General features: G+C 37.4%; 5 protein-coding genes across 8 annotated transcripts; 2 read left to right on the top strand and 3 right to left on the bottom strand.

Moving 5' to 3' along the window:
• Nucleotides 1–287: 287 nt before the first annotated feature.
• On the bottom strand, nt 288–4,279 carry LOC113668024 (UPF0489 protein C5orf22 homolog). 2 transcript variants are annotated; one of them, XR_016185214.1, is made up of 7 exons: nt 3,882–4,279; nt 2,614–2,962; nt 2,476–2,538; nt 1,800–2,003; nt 1,130–1,260; nt 826–1,047; nt 288–520 (listed from the first exon to the last, which is right to left on the bottom strand). XR_016185214.1 is itself a non-coding variant. In XM_027183909.2 (6 exons), exons 1-6 carry the CDS (start codon nt 4,277–4,279, stop codon nt 403–405), a joined length of 1,263 nt encoding a protein of 420 aa, XP_027039710.2. In that variant the 3' UTR covers nt 288–402. The 2 variants fall into 2 exon arrangements, 1 of the variants encoding a protein (XP_027039710.2); XM_027183909.2 differs by lacking the exon at nt 826–1,047.
• Nucleotides 4,280–4,320: 41 nt separating this feature from the next.
• Nucleotides 4,321–8,137, top strand: LOC113668043 (uncharacterized). The gene is made up of 5 exons (XM_089201564.1): nt 4,321–4,543; nt 5,658–5,682; nt 5,926–6,126; nt 6,424–6,539; nt 6,688–8,137. The coding sequence occupies exons 1-5, from the start codon at nt 4,371–4,373 to the stop codon at nt 6,848–6,850; spliced, it is 678 nt and encodes a 225-aa protein (XP_089057690.1). The 5' UTR covers nt 4,321–4,370; the 3' UTR covers nt 6,851–8,137.
• On the bottom strand, nt 8,137–14,855 carry LOC113668027 (uncharacterized). Of its 3 annotated transcripts, none has more exons than XM_089201557.1 (8): nt 14,735–14,855; nt 14,287–14,467; nt 13,771–13,808; nt 12,414–13,495; nt 12,071–12,180; nt 10,534–10,678; nt 9,354–9,627; nt 8,137–8,783 (listed from the first exon to the last, which is right to left on the bottom strand). In XM_089201557.1, exons 2-8 carry the CDS (start codon nt 14,434–14,436, stop codon nt 8,597–8,599), a joined length of 1,986 nt encoding a protein of 661 aa, XP_089057683.1. In that variant the 5' UTR covers nt 14,437–14,467; nt 14,735–14,855; the 3' UTR covers nt 8,137–8,596. The 3 variants fall into 3 exon arrangements, with proteins under 3 accessions (XP_089057683.1, XP_027039714.2, XP_089057684.1); XM_027183913.2 differs by having other exon boundaries at nt 14,658–14,804; XM_089201558.1 differs by having other exon boundaries at nt 14,643–14,799.
• Nucleotides 14,825–20,692, top strand: LOC113668032 (aspartate aminotransferase, mitochondrial). Its single transcript, XM_089201559.1, has 13 exons — nt 14,825–14,983; nt 15,870–16,026; nt 16,173–16,301; nt 16,477–16,536; nt 16,702–16,775; nt 17,323–17,410; nt 17,508–17,576; nt 18,005–18,040; nt 18,169–18,319; nt 18,861–19,103; nt 19,654–19,727; nt 19,892–20,087; nt 20,526–20,692. The coding sequence occupies exons 1-12, from the start codon at nt 14,901–14,903 to the stop codon at nt 20,012–20,014; spliced, it is 1,287 nt and encodes a 428-aa protein (XP_089057685.1). The 5' UTR covers nt 14,825–14,900; the 3' UTR covers nt 20,015–20,087; nt 20,526–20,692.
• A 995-nt stretch (nt 20,693–21,687) lies between these two features.
• LOC149048481 (sulfotransferase 1E1-like) lies at nt 21,688–23,499 on the bottom strand. The gene is made up of 3 exons (XM_089199476.1): nt 22,745–23,499; nt 22,395–22,459; nt 21,688–22,121 (listed from the first exon to the last, which is right to left on the bottom strand). The coding sequence occupies exons 1-3, from the start codon at nt 22,965–22,967 to the stop codon at nt 21,837–21,839; spliced, it is 573 nt and encodes a 190-aa protein (XP_089055602.1). The 5' UTR covers nt 22,968–23,499; the 3' UTR covers nt 21,688–21,836.
• Between the last annotated feature and the right edge of the window lie 2 nt (nt 23,500–23,501).

Below are 23,501 nucleotides of genomic sequence, written 5' to 3' on the forward strand. Positions count from 1 at the left end.
TGGTTTTCTATGGGATTGCGAAAGCGGAACCGGTACGGGTCGTATAATAATATAAGGAACCTCGATAATATAAGGAACCTCGTTTTTTTCCGCTCGCATTTGTAGACCGCGCGCTTCGCGCTTGGGTCATAAATCCCAGAGAAACTGAAACCTCTGTCCGAAACTTACAGTACCGACAAAGAAAACGAGGTTAGTAAGAAACATGTAAGTTTCCGCGCTGTTACACACTAGACCGATTACAGACATGTTCAGTCGCTGAAAACTCAAGAAACTCAACGCAGACGAAACATGGTTCATTGAGAGATTTATTTCATTTGAAATCATGCGTGAGATCCTACAAACATATCCAATGTCCAAGCAGAAGATCCAGTTCAATTCAAACTAAATATCCACATCGTTTGTTTACTGATAGCACTTGTTTGCTGCTATGTCTTCACCATAAAGACTTGACATAACACTCAGAAGAGATGACTGAATATGCTCTATTTGATCTGAAGGGGTATATTCATCATATGACGACCTAAAGTCAAATCAAAGTGACTGAGTAAACCTTGTTAACTGTAAATTTATAGATAAAAAACAGTTAATAAAGATTTCTGAAGCCTTTCCAGAGAATAAGAAAAACATGAAATGGCAGTGTTAAAGTAATTCTGATACTATTGGGGTATAAGGCTGCCTTTTCGTTCTCTATCTTCTCTCCTAAGACCATCTGAGAACCGAGCCAATGAAAAGTACAAGTCTATAAGTCTGAGACGAGATCGACCTATCATATCTGCTAAGATTATTCTTGCCTAGAATTTACACTTAGCTCCATTACAGTCTTACCAGATGATTTCTTTAAGGGAGGGTGAGCAATTAAAGTTGGAAAAGGCAGAGGAGGTTTTTATTTTTTTGATATCCCATTTCTCACTTGTAACCTTTTGTTCCCTTCAATATGCTTAGCAAGACATCCACTGGTCAGGAGAAACAGAGAGCAACATGAATGGAGTAGAAGTATTGCTACCAAATTTCTGAGTGGGCGGGGGAGGAGAGAGTAGAACAGTGGCCCTGGAAAAAAGGTTAATTTTTGTTAGGTTTACCATGATATGGGAGAGAAAACAACAAAGGTAGGATAAAACAGCATCTGTACCTAGCCATAGTGATGAAGGTTGGCTTTGGAAAACATTTCAACATGGCTGCCATAGATTGCATCAGACTGTCAATCATTTCTGAAGAACTCACATGATGAGGAATATCTGCTGACATCCCAGAAAAGTGCAGCTAAAAAGGTCAAATAGGTTAATAGGTATTTCTTAAAAATTAGCTTATAATAATTATTATTTTTCAAAAACTTCAGTGAGGACACAAAATAAATGTTCTCATATTGCTTAGTTTCTGTTCAGTGGTAAACCAAAGAGAAAACAAAATGTAGAGAGAGAATGTGAGTGACATAATCACCTGTGCCTCACATTTTATGCTCTTTTACTGAACAGGTGCACAACAGTAACATGAATCTAGTTTCTCACTCAGACGTCCTTTTGCAAATAAACAAGTTTAAGCAGAATATTGTTGCAATGTTGAACTAACAGGGAAAAGCAGGGCAAATCATGTTGATCAGGAGATATGAATATGTTGGCATTATGAACCTTTTCCTTTATTTCTCTGTAAACAATGAAACAACGATATCTTTATTTGCTGTTCTTCATGACTAAAATTTTTCTGCAGCTGTTTGGACTTACCCTTGCCCACTCACTGCCCTGGGACTCTAACCATACTATTATCAACAAAACATTTATTTTATACATAGAAAGCAACAATACCATTTCATAATCGGGCTCCTCTCTTTTGTGACTTTTGATCATTTCTATTAGCTTAACCAAATCTTGGTTCAGACAACATTCAGGTGATGTTTCAATACATAAGTTCTCCTCACTGCCAGGAGAAGATTGATGTTGCAGATATGAATAAGTTGCCTCAATTCTTTCCACTTGAGCTTTCCGTAATGTTACACAGCTCTCTAAATCCTGAGGATTTATAAAAAGTTCAATTACTAAACAAACTTTGGTTACCACAGCAATACTGCTGAATAATTGGTGCGCACTTAAAAAATAAAAGTTGAAACCAGGAAAATCAACACAATATACTATTAACAGCAGAAGATAAACTGTACAGTTTTTCCCAAACTTTTCATAATAAATCAAGGGCCTAGCTAATCTGCAAGGACCTCCAGAGAATTTGCCACAAATTTGATCATATTATGTCTCAAAAATTCAAATTAACAATGACTGAAAACTATGAGGGTGTTTATTCACTGAATTATTTATTAGACTTCAATTATTGATTTTTTTCTATAACTCTTTAAAAATTACCACATTACTGTTTTTGACATCAGTTCACACTAACCACTGAATAATCAGTGGCTGATGTCACTGCCCTTTAACTGACTGTAGTTAAATTAATCATCAAAACAATAGTACCATCTTTTAAATTTCTTACCTCTCTACTTGATGAGAGAGGTTCTTCAAATCTATAAATATCTCTGAGCCACAGGAACTCTTCCTAAAATGGAACACAACTGCTGTGTAAGTCACCTTGTGAAAAGATAATAACAGAACCCTGTGAGTTATTACTTACGTCTGTGTAAAGCAGCTTGAAAGGGTTTTGGGTTGAAAAAAAGTCCATGTCTATATCAAGTATAAAGTTATTTTCAAGAGCAGTTGATTTGCCTGATGGAAGTAATGATTCAAATGCATCTTTGCTCTGTTTATGATCCCTCACTTTGGCAACTTTATTTTCATTATTCTCCACATCTAATGCCTTAGAGACTTTGTTTTCTTTCTCCAGGGCAGCAGTGTGTTCCTTGATTTCTTTTGAACCAGGTTCAAGAGTAAATACAATAAGTTCCAAATCTTTGCAGTTTTCTAGTGATGCTTCATCTGCATAAAGTAGCTCTTCCACAAAATATGTCTCTGGGCATGTCACCCTGAAAAATCAGAAAAAAAGGCTATGCACATTACTGAATAAATACAACTGCTGACTACATGCAGGGCAGTCTGATTTACAAAGACCATTATGTTAAACTGTTGTAACTGTAGTCTAGTTTGAACTTCCTAGGAACCAGCAATAATAGTCAAACAAAACCAGGGTTCTTTCAGGGCAATGCAGAGATGTGGTGGCCTAACATTTAGTGCATTAGACTCTGGGGGGAGAGGTCTGGGTTTGAGATTTAGAAGGGTCGCAAGGCACTGCTCTTTGGCAAGGCACTTTCCACTCACAATGCTTCTCTCCACCCAGAAGTATAAAGAGGTACTGGAAACTGTCAAGGAAGTCTGATGAAATACTGGCAGGTAGTCTGTGACAGACTAGTAGTGCATCCAAGGGGAAGTGGCATTATTTGTGGCCCATTAGAGCTGCATAAACTGGGATTAGCTCTAGCTGGAAGGGTCACCTGGCTTGAATGCAGACTCAACCTACCTAACTCTTTCAATGCAGGTTACAGTAAACATCTTTAGGATGGGTTAGAAATATTTTGTGGTAAACGTAATTGAAAAGTGATGGGAGTTTTTTGGCTCAAAATAGCAATAGAAGAATTGTGGCTTGGAAAATTGCTTTCTTGACCAGTGGATCAATCATTGAGGGTTTTATTCAAGTTTTGGTTATGATTTAGTAATCCTCAGTCTGTGGATGCTCATACGTCTCAACAAGTAAACTGAATTTCCAAGCTGTCAAAACTCATTACTGGTGTGACAAGCGGATAATAGGGTAGTTCAGAATACGTTTTGCCGTTTCACGGACGTGGGTCTCGTCAACATGGATTTTGGTCACTCGTAAAGTGCTCAAGTGTCGAATATTTAAATGTCTTTAACCCATTTTGGACATGCAAAGTCGAAGACGTATCTTACCTAATAAAGCCAGTTTCCTTGTGTTGGCCAACCTTCAAGTGAAATACACCTTCTTTGATTTGATCTGACCACGGTGGTTTGACCCAGATAACCTTATTTATATGTCCTGCAAAGACGGCAGGAAGAATCCAGTCCGCAATACTAATCTCTTCGTAGAGTTTTTCTTGCTCAAACACGGTGCGGCCCTTCATCTTCACGGGAACTGTGAGATCAGGGTGAGAGTCAAAATGAAGGACAGTAACTCCTTCGTATGCGATATGCTTTGATGCAATAGCTCTATGAATATAGTAGAGGACTTCATCGTGATTTTCGCATATCCATATTGGCATTTTAGGATATTTACGTAGCTCTTTCTTAGCTCTTTTTGGCTTGGGAAAATCCTTGTCTTCGTCCACCATTTTGAACCTGATGCCTGGTCGCAAGGCAGAAGAGCGCGGTTACTCATTTCATGAAGAAGTTTGAAAAAGGTTGTATCAAAAATGAGAAGGGATGAGGTGTCTTTGGAGATCTAGACTATTGGTTCATTTTGCGATATTCACCTACCCTAGAATCTTTCTGGAGAACTTCGAGAATCATTTTATTCCTCAAAGGATATTTTCCGCTCTCTCCACACCAAAGTATAAAGACAAATTTGCGATTGGATCAAAGAAGAGAAACACAAAGTAAGTCAGCTGAAGCCTGTTAAATGTATTATACTTTTTTCTTTTTGAACAAGAAACTGAAGGGAACATTTGAATATTTTATGATATATGGAAGGCCACTGAATACTTAAACTGTTTCCTCTAGCTTTTTTACCCTTTACGGTGGCTAATTTACGTTTTCAACCCAGTTGTTAACACTAAATTACCTGTGGAGTTTATATGAAATAATTCATATTTGTACTGCGGTTGTAGATGAAAGTGGAAATGTGATCATCGCAGTAAATTTTCCAATTTAAGCAATTGGAAAGAAGAAGCCTGAAAAAAATCAGGGCATCGCACCGGTATCGCGGAGGTCACGGGTTCGAATCCCGTTGAAGCCCTGATTTTTTTCAGGCTTCTTCTTTCCAATTGCTTAAATTGGAAAATTTACTGCGATGATCACATTTCCACTTTCATCTACAACCGCATTACAAATATGAATTATTTCATATAAACTCCACATCATTTCACTGTACGGGAAGATATGAACTCAATAAATTGACCTCGCTCCCAATGTGTGGTTTCATAGCTCAGTTGGTAGAGCATCGCACCGGTATCGCGGAGGTCACGGGTTCGAACCCCGTTGAAGCCCTGATTTTTTTCAGGCTTCTTCTTTCCAATTGCTTAAATTGGAAAATTTACTGCGATGATCACATTTCCACTTTCATCTACAACCGCAGTACAAATATGAATTATTTCATATAAACTCCACATCATTTCACTGCACGGGAAGATATGAACTCAATAAATTGACCTCGCTCCCAATGTGTGGCTTCATAGCTCAGTTGGTAGAGCATCGCACCGGTATCGCGGAGGTCACGGGTTCGAATCCCGTTGAAGCCCTGATTTTTTTTCAGGCTTCTTCTTTCCAATTGCTTAAATTGGAAAATTTACTGCGATGATCACATTTCCACTTTCACTAAATTACCTGTTTCCTTAGGGGATGAGTGAAAGTTGAAAGTGGGCTGGACAAACCTGAAGACCTAGGTGGGGTGTGAGGAAACCCCCCCCCCCCCCACCTCCCACACAAATAAAATAAAAACAAACCTTCCTTTGTATGACATCTCTATTTGATCATTTTGTCTTTTATTGGTAGGAAAAATTCAGGCCAAGGAAGGAAGGTAATGATTCTATAATGTTGAAATGAAAATAGTATGCCTGGCTGCCATTTTAGTTCCATAAAGATATTGTTATGTCTGAGCAGAACCAAAGTGGTTTTTATAAGCATCCCCTTCATTTTCCATAGCAAAGAACTAAACAATCTATAAATGTTTTATGCCACTTTGGCTATGGTCTAATGATAATTTACCAGTGCAAATATAAATTTATGATCATTGTTCACTTTGATTCTTTATTAAACCCAGCTGTCACCGTCATGGAAACAGATTGATGTCTTTGAGTTGGACCCCTTAAAGGGAGATGATGCACCAAACATCCCAGACACTGTCAGACAGCGTGCAGTGTCTGACATTTTGCTTGGAGTCATTCAGGATGTGCTGAATGGTCCAGAGATGGAACCTGCTCTGCGTCCTGTCCTGGGAAATTTCCATGTGGAGATTACACGGGTACTGTTAGTAAAATTCCTGTTCTGTCCCAATTATGAGCACAAGTCAGTTTTAAGTAATATGTGCTGGATTCTTTATTTAGCTCCAGGAGTGGAAATGCCACTAAACTGGGTGTGGTTTTTCAGGGTCAAAGACAGGTGAAATTTTTCTGATTTGTTGTGCTTGCTGTCTTTCTCTCTTCCACAATTTCCCTGCTTTTTTGTTTTGTTTTGTGGTTTATGTTAATTTTTACATAAGGCAGGTATAATTTGATAAATATGTATTTTATTGAAATTAATTTTGAACTTTTTCACCCAGGTTAAAATGACTCCAAACCTTAGAAGTGCCTCTGTATTCTGGAGAGTTGCAGATGAATTACAAGGCAGTGAACAGAGTGTTCAGATGTTGTTAAATGAAAACAGGGACCACATCAGGTAGCTAGAATGTTTTAAGCACTTTTTCTGCCTCATAGCAGCTCTGAATGTAAATTAAATTAAATTTTTTTACTTGTGCTATGGACTTTGCCAAAAAGGTGGACCTGCTAGATTTATGAGTGAGTATTACTTTACTTTTCACCCTTAGGAAGCTTCTTCCTGCCTATTCCACTCGACCTCGCTTTCCCCAAATGTCTTTTATCAAAGATAGAAAAGCTGAATATGAAAGAACAGTGGAGCAGCTTATTCAAGAGGCCAAGCAGGCAGATGGCTTTATAAAAGACTCTAGCAAAATATCTGAAGAAGTCTGAGTCATTCATGAGATTCAAAATTGTACATGGTATGGAATCACAGATAAAGATTATTAAAGAAGTTTTGAAAGAGGTGTAATGAAGTTGGTGGAGAAATTTCAACCTTTCTGCCACACTATTTTTCTGCCCATTTTTGGAGTAGCAATCTCCCAGGTTTTCTCAGCCTGATGTGTCTTGTTTTACATGTTATGATGGAACTCTGAAAGTCATATGTGGCATATGTTAACACTTAAGAAACTGGCAAGTTTTGCTTTGTTTCTGATTTGCATCTCTCCTTCACAAGAAAAAAAACTGCTCTGGGGTGAAATTGCTCTTCCTCCTGACACGAGTTGCTCAAGGACAGACCTTACCATCAGCCACAAAATTACTCTCCTCAGGCAGGTGTTGGTGGCACAAACTTTTCAGTTCAACAGGGAGTAATTCTCCCATTTATAAGCTTTATTAATGAAGAACACAATGAAAAATCTCCATAGAGGGGTTCGTATGTGATACTGTGATTAGGGCCGTGTGAAAGGTGCACAACCCTGCATACTGCCTCATGTAAAAAAATGAAACGAAGAAGAAGGAAGAGGAAGAACAGCTGTCTTACAATAATGATATGCTTATTGACTGAGTCACTGCAGGTTGGAGAGGAAAATATTTGGCCTTTGATCACTCCAGCCTTACTAGGCTGAGCAAAAAGTTGCTATTTAGAATGAGATGCTTAGGTTTTAATGTAACTATTTAAATGCAAGGAATGAGAGGCTAAGAACGATATGCTGTAAATAAAGATATAACTTTTGAAATTACATCAGTGCAACTGTTCATTTTGCTTCAACTTTTTCATGTGTTGTAAAATTTTGCACTTGATAATGGTGACATGTGGCCAGTGAAGTGTTTTGTTTCAGCGAAGCTTTAAGTCTTACGTGGAAAAAGAGAACGACAAATTTTCAAGAAAGAAATGGGAATGGGAAAATTTTTCATATTTGTATCCTTACTATTCAGTCAGTAAGTGTATACATTTATATCATTTATATCATTTTATATCGCTCTGACAAAGGGCTAATGCTCAAAACGTCAGCTTTTTTACCCTTTACGGTGGCTAATTTACGTTTTCAACCCAGTTGTTAACACTAAATTACCTACATTTATATCATGACCATATGAAACACACATAAAAAAAAATTCCTTGTATTATGGCGCTACAAGATAGCATGAGAAGGACTGGAAAAAGTGGCACAGACCAATATGTGGCTCCATGAGATGTGAGTTAGAGGAAATGTAATAATAAAGAAAACAAGAAAGAAAGCATTATGCAAGTTTTATTCTTTGAAGTGTTACTTACAGTACTGAACTTGTTTGAATTCATTCCCATTTAATTTTAATCTAAATAGAAATACTGTACTATTGAGTATATTGTTTGTTTAGTATCAAAATCTTTCAGAAACTAGTAATTGGTGAACTACTCTTGCCTGTCTAAGAAAGCGTTATGCCATAGGATGTAAATGTACTGAGGTAATGGCACCCTCCAAAGGATTAAATATTGGTGGTCCATTTTTAGTACTATGTACTGAGTAAGGAAAACAAACTTGTAACACTTTATGATAACCTCTGCAAAGGGTTTTAAATTTGGTGCAAAACAGCAATTTATCACTATTATCAAAGTAATTGTTCTTTTTGTTCAATGGTGTATCTTTATGTGCAGGTGGTACATGTAAATTCAAAAAATCACTAAGTATCATTTCACAAGGTTCATATCCTAGGTCTCTACAAAATAGATCTTCTGTAAGGACTGTCTTGATCATGTGATAGCCAAAGATGTCGTTTGAGTTGGATGCTGGTTATAAACTTTTTTCCACAATCTTTACAAACAAATTTTTCATCCCCAACATGTTGGCGAATGTGTCGTCTCAATCCCTCCAGCTGTTCATATGTCTTTGGGCACCACTGACACCTGCATAAGTAAAGCAGAGGAAGTGGAAAATTTTAAAGCTACAAAATTTTCCAAACAATTCCACAGTTTTGACAACTTAATCATTTCAAAATTGTCTTACTTCTTTATTTGTTAACTCATATGTTGGAACTACAGAACAACTTAATGAACAGATTTAAGTTCTTCTATGGTTTCAGATTATCCTAGCATTACAACTAGTGAGATACTTGTTTTACAACTATGAGATCATTTCAAACATCAACATTTCCCATCAGAGGGAAGTTGTTTAACATGTGTCCAATTGAATTTTCAATGCAAACGTGTCATTTGTGTGTTACACTGTATCTTGGGAAATAACTTAGAAAAACTGTGCACTTATAAAAAAAAAAGACCAAGTCTTATATAAAGACCATGAAGTACAAAGGCCTACATCTATAGATTATCTCAAGCAGCTGAAACATTCAAAGTTTGAATTACTTGTTCCAGCAATTCTATGGGTGGCTGTGCTTGCATTGTGTTGTTGTAGTACCTCACATAAAATCTCAATTCTTAGATGTTACCTACAACTGCATACATGGAGACCTGACTTACTCATAGGGTTTCTTCTTAGCCTGCTTGTGTATGTGCATATGTCTCTTCAAGTAAACTGCATTGATGAACTCCTTGGAACACAAGTCACATGTAACCACAGACTCCCTGGTATGCAGGAGTCTATGTGCTTTCAAGTTATCTCGACGTGTAAAGGCTGAACCACAATCTTCACACACAAACTTCTTCTCATTTCTGTGTCCTGCCATATGTCGTTTGAGATCTGCACTTTTGACAAATGCTCTGCCACAATCTGTGCACTTGTGCCTTTTGTCTCCTTAAAAAACAATACAGGATCAAAATTAGATGATCAGTGAATACAAATGTTCTAAAAGATAAGTGAACCAAGATTTTATTCTTCGCAATGATACCTTACTATATTCTCTGGATTTACACCTGGAAACAAAAGGCACATCAATCCTACAAACTCTAAAATTACTATTCCTATTCTTCACAATGTTCTCTTTAAATTTCTGGTAGTCACAAGGAAATTTGTTTAATTCCAAAATTAATGATCACTCCCTTAAATCTCATGACCTTTCCATTTGATTCAAGCATTATACTGTAAGGAGAATTAAAAACCAGTCACTATTAAAGGTTTAAGGGTTAAACGACCATCTAAGTCACTTTAAGTTGATAGACCACTAATGCTGACAAATTAATACCCAAGTTTCAAGTTCCAACATTGTTGTATGTGATTGATGCAAACTTTATATGCTATCATTGCTTGACTTTGTTTGTTTCAAAACTTCACTGTTGATATGTGCAACAACCTAGCATTTGTGAAGACTATTTGGTGAAAATGGCTTTTCAGTGTTGCGATGATGAAGTTGAAAGAAATATTTTTCTTTTCATATGTATTATCAGTCAAATCCAGCAGTTACAATTGGTAAGAACTACTTTCCATCAACAATCATACTTTCGCAAATAGTTATCCAAAAAACAAAAAAAAAAACTATTAATCCCTTCACTCCAAGTGACTAATATGTCACTTCTCCCTATAATATCCATATCTTAACTGGCAAACAACCAATGAAAGTGCTCAATCTTATCAAGAAAGAGTTATTAACTTATTCTAACACCAAATTCTCAAAACTAATTTACAAGGAAATACAGTGGATGTACTGTAGCAGCTTGACAGGAGAATCAAAGGGTTAATAACAAACAAAAATCTGATTCTCACCAATGTGATACTTGATGTGTGACTTGATACATCCTTTAGTCCTGAACTCTTTTCCACAGAATTCGCATTTGTATTGCTTGACTTCCACATGAATGGCCTTGTGGATAGTGAGCTCATTAGAAGTTCTAAATCCTTTCTGACATTCCTGAAAGAAACAGAAATTACCGTAATTTCCGGTCGATTACCCGCACGGCCGATTACCTGCACCGGCCGATACGTCGAAAAAAAAAGTCAACGGATTACCCGCACCGGTGGATAACCCGCACGTTGTTATTCAACTTTTTCGGTGGCAAAAACGTGACATTAAGGCGATACATTTCAGTCTTTCGATTCAGACATGTGCACAATTCTGTGTCAATATTAGCTTATACTTTATTGATAAAATTATACAGTGAAAATTGAACAGTAAAATTATACAGGGCGAGTGTTAAAAACTTGAATGATAAAGTAAGTTCAGTTCAAAATCCATTAAAATCTTCATCCTCAGTGTCACTATTAAATAAGTCCATTAACTGCGCATCGAGTACAGGATCCAGAATTGCGGTAGATGTTATTTGTTCATCGTCACTGATGTCGGATGTCTGAGATGCATCATCGTCAGTGCCACTTGCAATTCCTGCTTTAAATTTTTAAAATTACTGTCGGCAATTTCTCAAAAAAATCGATATCTCCTGTTCTACTGGGCCTAACAAGTCCCTTAAAACGGGAAAATTCTCTTTAGCTCAAGCTAGTGAAAACTGGAAATTTGTTACTGATGCGCCGGATATCCTTGGATTATTTTTGTCACCATCAAGGTTTTGTTTTCACGCGTGCCGATAAAAATTTGTTTGTCACGCAACTAATTATGCATGAAATAAACTCGAGTTGGCATCATGTTTTCGTGCCGCTTTGTGGCACTTTTGATACAATAAAATTCATTTGAGAGGTGGAAACGCAGGTAGGTGAGAAATTTTTTCAATTCAACTTCCAGAAGAATTTAAAATTGTCACATAACCCGCACCTCCCTATTACCCGCAGTGGCGCGGATTTAATGCAAAATCAACAGATTGCCCGCGGGTAATCGACCGGAAATTACGGTAGTTGTGCTGAAATCTTATTCTTCACACTCAAGGACCAACACTGAGGTTTTCACAGAAAAATATCATAGCTGGTGAGCACAGAAATGGCTGTAACTGCTTTTTAAGGGTTTGTGTAATTTCTCAACCGTACCTTGCAAAACATCATTTGATCATGAAATTTTTATTTTGTTCAATTACAATGCTTAAGCCATAACACAATTTTTATTTCACAATTTTCATTTAGAAATAAACACTAATTTTACGTTTTCTGAGAGTATCAAGTAAAAATGTCTGCTTAAACAAGATAATTAGTATCTGCAATCTTAGTATTGGCATATGTACCAGGTAGTCTTAATTTAATAAGCATAACAAAGAAACAGGTGTACAGTGTAAATACAACTGGACTTCCCATGTTGCATTTGCCAACTGTGAAAAAATAAATTATTATTCACACCAAAAACTCAATTTCAGTATGTTACCTCACAGCTAAAAGGTCTTGCCTCTTGGTGACTGGTTTGGTGGCGTCTTAGGAGATTGTTTGTGTAAAATTTCTTCTCACATTTGTCACACCCAAATTGCTTTACTCTTGCTGAGAAAAGAGGAAATTCAGCCTTCGGTCAATGACCAGATATACATATTAAAATTCCAAAAATTCATATCAGATCTATGATCTTGGCTTTGATAGAGGGTATAGAGTGCAGAGTACATGAACAGGTGGGGTTCCCATCTATTATTTGATATGTTTTAGTTGTTCTGTTGCCTAAACAAAGAAACAAAAAAAAAATTAGTTCCCATATTACTAGGTACAATAACAAAACAAACCTGGTTTCTTTGAGTTACTGTCTGTATTTTCATTTTCTAGTGGCCCATCAACAGGTGTATCTTCCTCACAATCCAGTTTTCTTTCACTGACAATGTACACCTCTGATTCACCACCTGTCTGAGTCATTACTTCACGAATTTGTAAGACTTTTTTCCTAAAAACAAGTTTAGGTACATCATCTGCAAAGTTTTCTGGTACAGTCTCTGTACTGGTATCTGCTGAATCTGCCAATTGTGCTCGTGTTTCATCCAAAATAGGCTGCAAATCAAACAAACCCTGATTTTGCATGATCTGTGAAGTTTTCACAGTAACAGACTCTGATACATTCTCAATGGGTACACTTTCTCCAGCAGCAACTGACTGTGTTATGACTACATTCTGAGAAATATTTGGCATAGAGCCAAATGAGTGATCAATGGGAAATGATCCTTGCAAATTGGAACTAGTTATATTGGAGGGAATAGAGCTATTTCCCTCTGAGATAATCAACTCTGTTGTTATGTTCTGTGATGGCAGCTGAGGATCACTTTGTTCAGGATTTGATTGAAACTGTGCAAGTTCCAAAGCTTTCTCTATAACTCCTCCATTTAAGGATGCATCTTGAGGAATGACATTCAGAGTAACTGGCTGAGTGAAGTACACTGCATTTCCAAGTGGTGCATTAGAACTAGCATTAGAAACAAGTGGAGAATCTCCTGAAGGAACCATGCCAGATGGCCCCAAGAAAAACACAAGAGCAGGCTGTGTGCCACCGGTTAATGGCAGAAGCTGTGGTGTCATCAAAGGTAACTGAATTGGATTGCCTTGGGCATCAACAGTTATCATTACAGGTGCTGGCAACTGAGGACCAGCTGTTAATCCAGCAACAGGGAGATCTGTTGATGCACACTCTGCCGAGCTAGCTGCTGTTGTACTAGAAGCTTCTGAGCTCTGATCTGTTGCACCATCCATTCCTCCATCTTGGTTTTTCAGTTTTGGTTTCAGTTTTCTTCTTCCATCTCTCTTGTTTAAGACGAAGTTGTAAAATCCTTTAACTTCATTATTTGTCAATTTGGTTGGAGTTCTCTTACGTGTCATTTTGCTGCAAAACATAGTAATTTAACAATAGCAATAATTACTATCATTAATATCATTAAAACATACTGATTGAAAGTGAAGTAACCTACAAGGAAGCTTTCTATTTTGTAAAAAATCTCACATCCTTTAAGAATCCTTCTTGACCAAAGGTAAGAATATCATCCTCGTGCAATACTGCCATACAATTTTACATGTAATTCTAAGCAATCTTATGTGCAGTGCAGATCCAACAGCCTACAGTTCATTAATTTTATGGGGGAACGCATGCATAGAACTCACATTTTGGGTGTACCTGCTGAAGAATCCTGCCTCAAGACCTTCAATAAACATACAAAATTTAAAGTGGTTAAAGAATATTCAACAGAAATGATAAGGCACAGAATGAAATGAAATGTTGTGTACCATTAGTCAAAATCAACTTCAGGTAAAAGTACTTTAAATCTAGCTTGATTTCTTGCAACAAAAGGCAGTTTACACAACACGTGTAATGTAGCCTTTGGCCGATCACATATCATCATGATGAAATTTTAAGAATTACCTTTACTGTGAGGGAGTTTGCATTTCAGGGAAATAGTCAGAGACCTTAATTATGCAGGCCCTTTTCCCCTACATTCCTTTTAACTGCTAACAGAGAGAACTGAGTTGCATTTTTTATTTGATAAAAGCTCGTAACAATCATATTTAGTAGTACAAACGTATAACGACATTTGTGGTAATACGTTTATATTCCTAATCATGAAATATGTTCTTTCGAGACAGTGAAATAAATGGAAACACAATTATCTGACTACTTACGGTATCTTTAGCAGATTGACGTTTCAAAGAAGACACAACCTGTTCCAAATCCAGGTGCAAACGCGTTTGAGATGGCTTTTTCTTCAGTTTTCGAGAAGTCTGTTCGAAAACCTTCTTTGTCAACCATTTTAGAGAATTTATTTCTCGCATCTCATTCACAACAGCCTGATCTTCTGATTCCCTGAGAGACAAACGCACATTTTTGGTAGTTAGCAATCATACCTCAAATCCAGATGAACAACGGCAACTAAATCGAAGCGCAGTTTAACTCATAGCAAAGTGATAGCGCAGAGCGCCTGCACGCTACAAATTTCAAAAACAACTTTGTATTTTCTCAATTCCACGACTATACAAACACTAGTTTCACTCACTTCCCCAAATCTTCCATCATTAGAAAGCGATTAAACGATTTAAACGCTCTAAGATTCAGTTCCGAGATGATTATTACCTGGCCAAGGTCTCAGACGAACGAAAAAATCAAGGCGTCTTCTTCTGAGCAGATAACGATATCCCAGAGTGCACTGCTAGTACAAGTTCCTCGTCTTGGGCCGTGCGCAGGTGGTTCTGCGCAAGGGGTTCCAAGGACACAAAACAAAATCAATTGTTCTTGAGTTATGGCTTTTCCACGGGTTGTTGGCCAATTTTCTTTGAAATGTAACCCTGCAAAGATCTGCTTCCTGGCATCATCAAGATCAAGGTGTGCCTGATGACCATTGTCTTGTTCATTTGATGCGCCATTTTAGCATAGTTTGAGGCTGGCATCCACAGTCTGTTGCACTCGGGATGATCATGTGCACCTCGGCCTTCGCGTTTCCATGTACATCAGGAAACCACAATCGTTTAGTAGTAGGTTTTGTTCTGCCAGCTGAATATTTGTATTTCCAAGAATTTTGCAATGAATTTTAATATTTTGGTTTCGAAGTTGATTCTAAATGCCTGAAATGATCGTTATTGCATAATTGGAGCAACTGCAGAATACCCGGCCACTCATTTACATGTCATTGAATAAGAATAGCGTCTATGTGAGGCGAACCAAAGTGGCCGGGTATTCTGCAGTTTAGCCGCATAATTAATTCCTGGTTGACTGTGGAAGGGGGAGGGGGGGGGGTCCATTTCTAAGAGAATTCTCTATCTCAAAGTTGTATGTAGTTTGTCAGTCGCAATGTCATAGAACTCTTTGTCTCTCAAAAGGGCTAATTTCTAATCTACCAGTGTGGAATGAGGATGATTGTGGCTGCCTCAGAGGTGACTTGCACCCCTCCCCCCCCCCTATTATAAGGTCAAGTTTGGGCTAATTACCTCCCCCTTCCCCCCCCCCCTTTCCCTATTGCTGCCTTATTTGCCTCTCCTTAAGTTGCCAAACTTCATTCATAGAGTCTTTTTTCCTTTCATGTCTGTAATGTGCGGCAGTTGTGCATTTAACATAAAAGTTTTCAACCGTAACATCTAGTTTTGGAAGATTTGGGAGGGTTACATCCTGGCATGCTTGACAACATTTGCAAGATGCTTTAGAAACAAAAGGAGAGAAAAAGAGCAGGAATATATATGAAAGACATTAAAGGAAGTATTTTATCTGTTTTCAGCTCATGGTGGTCACAGGTAGAGCTTGGTCCCCCAGATGCCATTCTTGGAATAACAGAAGCTTTCAAAAAAGATACAAACCCCAAGAAAATCAATCTTGGGGTTGGAGCTTATAGAGATGATTCAGGAAAACCTTATGTTCTGCCTTCAGTGAGAAAGGCAAGTATCAATCTTTTTACTCTTGAAGGTGAATTATATGTAATTTTACAGAAAAAAAAAACAGAGTTGTAAACCAGTCGTATGAAAATTGTTTTGATTGTTGTTTAAAATACTGTACTTAATGCAAGATTTGGTTCTTCAAACAGGCTGAAGAACTACTGATAGCTAAAAAGCAAGACAAAGAGTATGGTCCCATCCATGGTTTACCAGAATTCACTGGAGCTGCTGCCAAACTAGCCTTTGGAGAAGATAGTGAAGTTATAAAAAATAGTTTGGTATGTATTGCATGCTGGAATAGATTTTGTTATATTTTAACAGTCTTTTTAGTTGGTATTTCTAGGAATATTACATTTACAGTCACAGTGATAATTATGACGTCCTTAGTGTTGTCAATGTTTTTTATTTTTTTTTCATTTGTTTTTTAATCCATGTTTTGTTTTGTTTCACTAGAATGCATCTGCACAGGCAATCTCAGGTACTGGAGCTCTTAGGATTGGAACAGCATTTCTGGTTAGTGAATTCAACTTCTTTTGTTTGACTTGCAAAATTAATGTTGTAAAGTTGGTATTCAAAATGCATACGACTTGCCCGTTTGTATGTGCTTATATACATAAGAATTTGATTAATTTCAGAATTACTTCAGTTTGATCCATTGTGGATATGTTTCATTTTTAGAAAAGCTTTTTCCCTGGAAGTAAGGATGTCTGGTTGCCTACACCATCTTGGGGAAACCACACTCCAATCTTGAAGTATGTACAAGAAACTTTGGACACAGCCAAAATGCAATTGTTGATCAAATCCAAATTATTTATATTAATTTTTCACTGTTAAGAGAAACATATTGTGATATCAAATTTTAAGAAAGAAAATTATGTTTGTAAAAGTTAAGAAGTGATACAAGCACTCTTGGAAAATGTAATTTCAGTGTGCTGTTTACTGGTGTCAGTCTTGTGGCCTTTGATCAGTTAAGTGGATGTGCTACAAAAATTGTAATGCTTGTTCATGTTTTTATTGTCAGTGATAGTTGCTACAAAATTTTTCTTGGACATACTTCATATACATTAAATTTGTCTTCATAAGCTTTTTTTCATTATTCATCAAATATGATAGCAGCAAGTACTTTTATTTAAGTATGAACATAAAATAATGATACCAAGTTACATGAAAAACCTTTCATGCCAATGAAATCTTACCAATTGATTCATGATATTGGACAGAATTTATATTATATTTGTATGTATTTGTTTCATGGCACACTGTCACTAACACCAACATTTTTGTTGCTCTGATTTGCAGACATTCAGGACTGGGAGTAAAACAATATCGGTACTATGATCCACAAACTTGTGGTTTTGACTTCAAAGGCTGTATAGAGGATATTGCAGTGAGTTTAAGAATGATTGACATTAATTTACAAAAGTTTTACTTGTGGTTCAGTTCTCCCGTGGTTAGTGTTTTAATCACTAATTTCTGTTTTATAGAAAATTCCAGAAAATTCAGTGGTCATGTTACATGCATGTGCTCATAATCCAACAGGAGTGGATCCAAAGGTAATTAAAAAAACCTAATTTTTTCAAACCTCCAGGGCTGTGATACGCTTGGAATGGTGTCTAGTCTTATTTAGTCACAATCATTTTTAAGTAGGCAGTCTTGATTTATCATTTCTGAACTATGATAGCTCAACAAAAGGGTTCATATACTGCTTTGCAGCATGAGAATTTTGCAGGGTTCAATTGCTCCAAAGTGTAGAGAAGGACCATGACTTGCAAAAGTAAGGTCACTGCAGTAAAAAATCCAACAAAATGAAGCACTGGAGTGTTTCAGTGGCAGATGCATTCATCATTTTCCAAATTAGGCAAGATATTCTACTATAGAATTCCCATCTGAATAACTTAGGAATGGCAAAAATGGCTCTTCCAGGTAACTAAACTGTAGATTTTGAGAAGGATAGGGGTTAATTCTGTCTCACTTTTTTCAGGAAGAGGAATGGAAAGAGTTATCAGATGTCATAAAGGTATTTACTTTTCCAGCTAATTTGACATGAAAAGGCAGATATGTATAAAGTTTTAAAATTTAAAGGTTAGGTAAGTAAGATTTCTTCTTGATGTTATCTAGTAATGTTTTTTTTTATCTCTTCTCCAGAAAGGCAAACTATTTCCTTATTTTGACATGGCATACCAAGGTTTTGCCAGTGGAGACACTGACAAGGATGCATGGGCCCTGAGATACTTTATGAAGGAAGGACACAAAATACTGGTAGCTCAGTCATTTGCCAAGAACATGGGTCTCTATGGTAGGCTTTTATAAGTCCCCTTTGCTTTTCCCTCACCTTGTCTTTTGATGATAAAAAATAGACCAGTATAAAGAAGAGGCTTCACCTGCTGTTTCATGAAATTTTTTGTATTTGCAAAGCAAGGCCAAAATCTATTTTTACCTGTTGTCTTGAAGGAAAAAAACAATGCAACATTTTCTGTCACTTCACTTTTTACAATACTATTTCTATAACGTACCATAAATAAGTAATGGACAAGAGTTGAAACAAAAACCTCAATTCTTGAAAAAAAAAGGATGGAAATTTGTCTAGTAATTTCCCCATCTTGGAAAAAGTATGGAAAATGAGTTGTTGAAATGTGTTGAGAAAATGGAAAGAGGTCTTTCATTGTCTGATTTCTGAACCTGACTGGTTGAAAAAGTGGCATAAGTTTTCTACACCAATTACCAGAGCATAGTAGAGTGATACCAATGCAGTCCTGGATTTCTTTTGACACTCAATTGTGAATGGCTGTAATGTACTAAGTTTTATGTTTTTCCTTTTCCTTGTTGCCCTCCTCAAGGTGAGAGAGTAGGAATGATCACAGCCACTTGTGAATCGAAAGAAGAGGCAGAGCGAGTCCTGTCACAGATCAAGATCCTTATCCGCCCCCTTTACTCCAACCCTCCAATCCATGGGGCCCGCATAGCAGGTACTGTCCTCAGTGACCCTGAACTGAGACCACAATGGGAGGTGGAAGTCAAAGGAATGGCCGACAGAATAATTTCCATGAGACAACAACTTGTAGATAACTTGAAGAAAGAAGGTATGAAACTCTACTGTAAAACAGCTGGTCGGATGTAGATTATACCCATCAACCCACCAAATCACCCAACCCCCCCTTCCCCCCCCTTCTCCCTTCAATAGAGAATCTTTTCTGGAAGCAATTAATGGTAAATTGAGTATTGACTCATTTTAATTAGTAATTGAACATAGTTAAGTGGAAAATGTGCTATTCTCTTAATCATCTGTTCATTACTTAACCCTTCAACTTTCTGAAGTGTTGAACATGTAATTACTCCTTATCCATACATTGCTCAGCAAAAAGGTCATGAAAATCATAAGTTGTTACCTTGATCTAACACCAAATTCTCACAAATGTTTTACAAGGAACTGTGTAGCAGCTAGAGGGGAGAATCAACAAATCAGATCTTGAGAGTCAGGGGGTTATAGCATTTACCAATGGTTCTTTATCTTAAATAATTTCCCTGTTAATATGAAAAAAAAATGCAATTACAGCATTAAATGATGATTATAACCACAAGTGATAAAATATAATGTTAAAATATCTCTCTTTTGTGCTGTTTCCTTTCCAGGTTCATCTCACAACTGGTCTCACATAACAGATCAGATTGGAATGTTTTGCTTCACAGGGCTTAAACCTGATCAGGTCTGTAAGCATACAATAATTAAAAAAAACAAAACAAAACAAGAAAAGAAACAAAATTCCCACATCAAAACATTTCAGTTTTTGATGTCTTTGGATGGCAATGTGTGATGCAATTTTGACCCATGGCCTCAACTGATAAAATCTGTAAATTGTGTCTTCTTCAGGTTGAAAGACTCACAAAAGAATTTTCAATCTATTTGACCAAGGATGGACGTATTTCGATCGCTGGTGTGACATCCGGAAATGTGGGGTACTTAGCTCAAGCAATGCATGAAGTAACAAAATGATGGACTCAAAATTCTAGTTACCTTTATTCTTTGCCTGACAATTATAAAAGTGCTGCCCAAGTTTCTACAGTATAATCACAGGGTTGCCACGGTCAGGGAAAAGTCAGGGAAAAACAAAAATTTTTCAAGGTCAGGGAAAAGTCAGGGAATTTTGCAAAAAGTCAGGGAAAATCTCAGTTCTTGTCAAAGTCAGTGAAAAGTCAGGGAATTTTGTTTTCAGGTTGGCGCAAGGTTTTGTGAAGATTATGAAAACATTTTCATTCCGAAAATTAAGCTGCAGTCGATCGAGTGGTGCGAGTTATGTGTTCAAATGCAAGGTTTTTGGTCAGTGGTTTTCATTGTGGATGCCTTCTTCCAAATAAGGAAGAGAAATCGGAAGAAGCTTGGGAACTAGTGTTTTCCTTCGGCCATTTTTATAAAAGCGTGGTGGTCAGTGAAAATTGTTTTCAGGTCAGTGAAAAGTCAGGGAAAAGTCAGGGAATTTTTTGGGTTCTAATGAGTGGCAACCCTGAATCAACATGGAAGTGTAACAACCTCTCAATGCAGTCAAAATTAATGTCAAAACCAAGACAATTTCAGCTATTTTCAGTGAGGGACCAGTCTTTATTTATCACCTTTGGGGAGGTTGAGGATTCTGTATGTGTCACAATGAAATTGACCTGATTTCCCCCCCCCCCCCCCATAAGGCTCTGTCATATTCTTGTGACCCCTTCCCCTCCCTCATTGGAGGTTAAATGGCAGTCAATTTTCTATAGTCCACCCTTTATGCTCTGTTATATTGTGCTACAACTAATCCCTCTCCATTCCCCCTCAAAAACTATTCAAACCCCCCCGGAGAAAAATCCTTCAGCCCCCAGGCCATGAATAATGACTGGTTCCTCATAGCGCATCGCGAGCGGCTTACCCCAGTTGTGGACACCTTTTTGTCATTCTGAGGGTGTTTGGGTAAGAGAGCTGCCTGCGATTGAAGCTGGAGTATGTTCATCAAAACAATCTTTCTTGAAAGGTTTCGTTTGCAATTGAGTGTTTACAGTACTGCATCTCTGATGCGAGGGAAGAGAAGCCCAACTAGAGGGCAACAAAAATAAAATTTATGACTTTTAGCATGAACGGCCAGTTTTATTCTATTTTAGTTTATTATGCTATAGTTACCTAGTCTAAACCTGAAATAGATCTACAGCTTTCAGTATGAAGTAGGTTTTCAGAAAGAGCTTGAAGAGTGGAGAGTGAGCTTAACCGCGAGGGTTCTCCTTAACAAAATACGTTTTTAGAAAGGGCGCGATGATAAAGGAAAATTTCTTAGTTTGTCAGGAAGAAGCAATGACCAAAAGGAGTATGGTAATAAATATGTATTTGCAATAAAATGGGGAGTCTGAAGTGATACCTTAACCTGAAAAGCTTGAAAATTGGGTAAAGCTTGTATATTTTGTTCACCCATTTCAGGTCAAATACAATACACTAGGGGACTGTTTCCCATATTCATGTGCTTATGTACGTATAATTTACAAAATAGGAAGCTGGGAATTCCTTTGAGACCATAACTGGGTAAACAAAATAAAAAAAGATACAGAGGTGTATTGGTCAACATTCTTACAATTTTCATGGTTACTGGATTTTGAAATAATTTTTTTTTCGTGTAGACGGGCATTTGCAAGTATCACTAAGCATAGATTTCTAACAAAATTGGCATTTCTCGAAAAGATTCTGTTTCATGTCCTGTTGATCAGACAGGTACATTAATTTCAGTGGGATTTCAACATCGACTCCATGCTCTCTGATCTAAGTTATTCTTTGTTTGCTACAGTCGTTGTTCTGTATCCTTCTATATTTCAAAATCAAACTCTAGTCCACTTCCTTGTAATTTTGCCAGCACCTCCTTCTCAAATCTCTCGTTCAACTCCGGAGTAAAGTAATTTTTCCAGTCACCGACCACGCCCTTCCGAAGAATCGGCACATTTCGGCCATCCCTGAATGGAACTGTAAGAACTGAATCACGGTCTTTCTTCATTCCGCTGAAGCTGCTTTGCTCAGCGATGCGACTGATAATATCATCAGTCAGTGGCCTGTTGAGGAAGTCTGCGATTGACCGAACATGGGAGAGTAGATCCTAAAAGACAAGGGGATTTGCTCGTCTCTCCATTGGCAGTATCGTTTGTTGATGAATAAAAAAGCCATTGTTTAAGAATTGGAAGAAAAATTAGTACCTTTTTAAATTGTATTCTTGTACTTAGCACATATAAAGACATGCAACGTGTATATATCTGCACTAGTACAAGTACGCTGTAAATGATTGCGAAATATTTGTATCTAGTCATACTTTGTAGTCGAATCAAACTTTGCCATTCACTTTTTAGTACTTGGAGGTTTCTTTGTAATATACCGAACTACCAATCTGCCGAATATATTTTATTTCTCGAGGGCCCCTTTGACACGACCCCGGGTAACCTACTTAGTTGGGTTAAATAACTGCAGACAAATGTTTGGTGTTCTCATGAAGAAAACTATCGCGGGTCATTCCCATCTCAACGAGTGACCCTGGGCCTTGTCGAGACCGGGTAAGAGTCACACGAAAATGTACACTTTCGGCGTAAAGCGAATATGTTTCAAAGTTAACGACAATTCAAATCAGGACAAAAATCAACCCAGGCTCGTGTAAAGAGGCCTTATAGAGTGCGACTAGTGTAAGATTTTGCAGATAGGTATCAAATCATCGAATAAGTTTACTCTCACCTGACTTAGGATAGGAAGCAATGAAGACGTCATCTGGTCTTGTCCGGAGGTTCGTGATGAAGTCGCTTAGTAGCTGAGGATCAGATGTGAAATACGCTGGAATTTTCAAGCCCAAGATTTCACGAAAATTTTCTGTCGTCCAGTCGCCTTCTCTTACTTCAGTGACTTCAGAACTCGTCATGATCAGCAGAGCGCACGGCAAAGATAACGGGTCACGTACCATGAATCAGTGCTGCACATCGTTCTGTCTAACAGCCAATACAAGACGACCGCTGACGTGTATTGTGATACAGACAGCGAGGGCGCAAAACTAATTTTAGTGTGTTCTATGATTGTTTGTTTGTTTGTTTTCTTTTTTAAGGATTATTATCACAAATGAACGAAATAATAACCCATATTTTTCCCTGTGGATGACAATGAAAACGAAATGGTCGTCATCATGGAGCTGCAAGAAATTGGAGAAAAAAATTTGCTCCGTGCCCAACAAAAGGCTTGCTAACTTGGTAGTAGCGCCAACTTCAGCAACTGGTGGGCACGAGTTGCATCACCTCGAAGTATGATCGAAGCCTGATATTTTAAGGCTTCTTTCTTTGCAATCTCTCATCAATGAGAATAATTTTGTCATTTAAAATCATGCGCAGGTCGCTGAAAATCTGATTTATTTCGGCAATTGGTAACTTCTATTCAAAATCATAGTACGAGTTTTGGAAACAAGGCAACAATAGCTGGCTTCAAATTCAAAATATCCTCAATGAAT

This window comes from Pocillopora damicornis, chromosome 3 (genome assembly GCF_964200805.1).
Source record: "Pocillopora damicornis chromosome 3, jaPocDami1.2, whole genome shotgun sequence".
In the NCBI taxonomy this organism is placed as follows: Eukaryota; Metazoa; Cnidaria; class Anthozoa; order Scleractinia; family Pocilloporidae; genus Pocillopora; species Pocillopora damicornis.

Excerpts from the sequence above, each read along its gene's own strand:
- LOC113668024 (XM_027183909.2), bottom strand. The coding sequence starts at position 4,279 with ATGGTGGACGAAGACAAGGATTTTCCCAAGCCAAAAAGAGCTAAGAAA. Across the intron at positions 2,004-2,475 it reads CTCTCTCATCAAGTAGAGAG|GATTTAGAGAGCTGTGTAAC; the intron begins GTAAGAAATTTA and ends ATAAATCCTCAG. Across the intron at positions 1,261-1,799 it reads AGGAGCCCGATTATGAAATG|CTGCACTTTTCTGGGATGTC; the intron begins GTATTGTTGCTT and ends TGACCTTTTTAG.
- LOC113668043 (XM_089201564.1), top strand. The coding sequence starts at position 4,371 with ATGAGGTGTCTTTGGAGATCTAGACTATTGGTTCATTTTGCGATATTC. Across the intron at positions 4,544-5,657 it reads TCAAAGAAGAGAAACACAAA|GAAAAATTCAGGCCAAGGAA; the intron begins GTAAGTCAGCTG and ends TTTTATTGGTAG. Across the intron at positions 5,683-5,925 it reads ATTCAGGCCAAGGAAGGAAG|CTGTCACCGTCATGGAAACA; the intron begins GTAATGATTCTA and ends TATTAAACCCAG.
- LOC113668027 (XM_027183913.2), bottom strand. The coding sequence starts at position 14,677 with ATGATGGAAGATTTGGGGAA. Across the intron at positions 13,496-13,770 it reads TCAGCAGGTACACCCAAAAT|CAAAATGACACGTAAGAGAA; the intron begins GTGAGTTCTATG and ends TATGTTTTGCAG. Across the intron at positions 9,628-10,533 it reads ACACATCAAGTATCACATTG|GAGACAAAAGGCACAAGTGC; the intron begins GTGAGAATCAGA and ends TTGTTTTTTAAG.
- LOC113668032 (XM_089201559.1), top strand. The coding sequence starts at position 14,901 with ATGGCTTTTCCACGGGTTGTTGGCCAATTTTCTTTGAAATGTAACCCT. Across the intron at positions 16,027-16,172 it reads TTCTGCCTTCAGTGAGAAAG|GCTGAAGAACTACTGATAGC; the intron begins GCAAGTATCAAT and ends TTCTTCAAACAG. Across the intron at positions 19,728-19,891 it reads CAGGGCTTAAACCTGATCAG|GTTGAAAGACTCACAAAAGA; the intron begins GTCTGTAAGCAT and ends TGTCTTCTTCAG.
- LOC149048481 (XM_089199476.1), bottom strand. The coding sequence starts at position 22,967 with ATGGTACGTGACCCGTTATCTTTGCCGTGCGCTCTGCTGATCATGACG. Across the intron at positions 22,460-22,744 it reads TGCTTCCTATCCTAAGTCAG|GTTACCCGGGGTCGTGTCAA; the intron begins GTGAGAGTAAAC and ends CCAACTAAGTAG. Across the intron at positions 22,122-22,394 it reads TTCGGCAGATTGGTAGTTCG|GATCTACTCTCCCATGTTCG; the intron begins GTATATTACAAA and ends CTTGTCTTTTAG.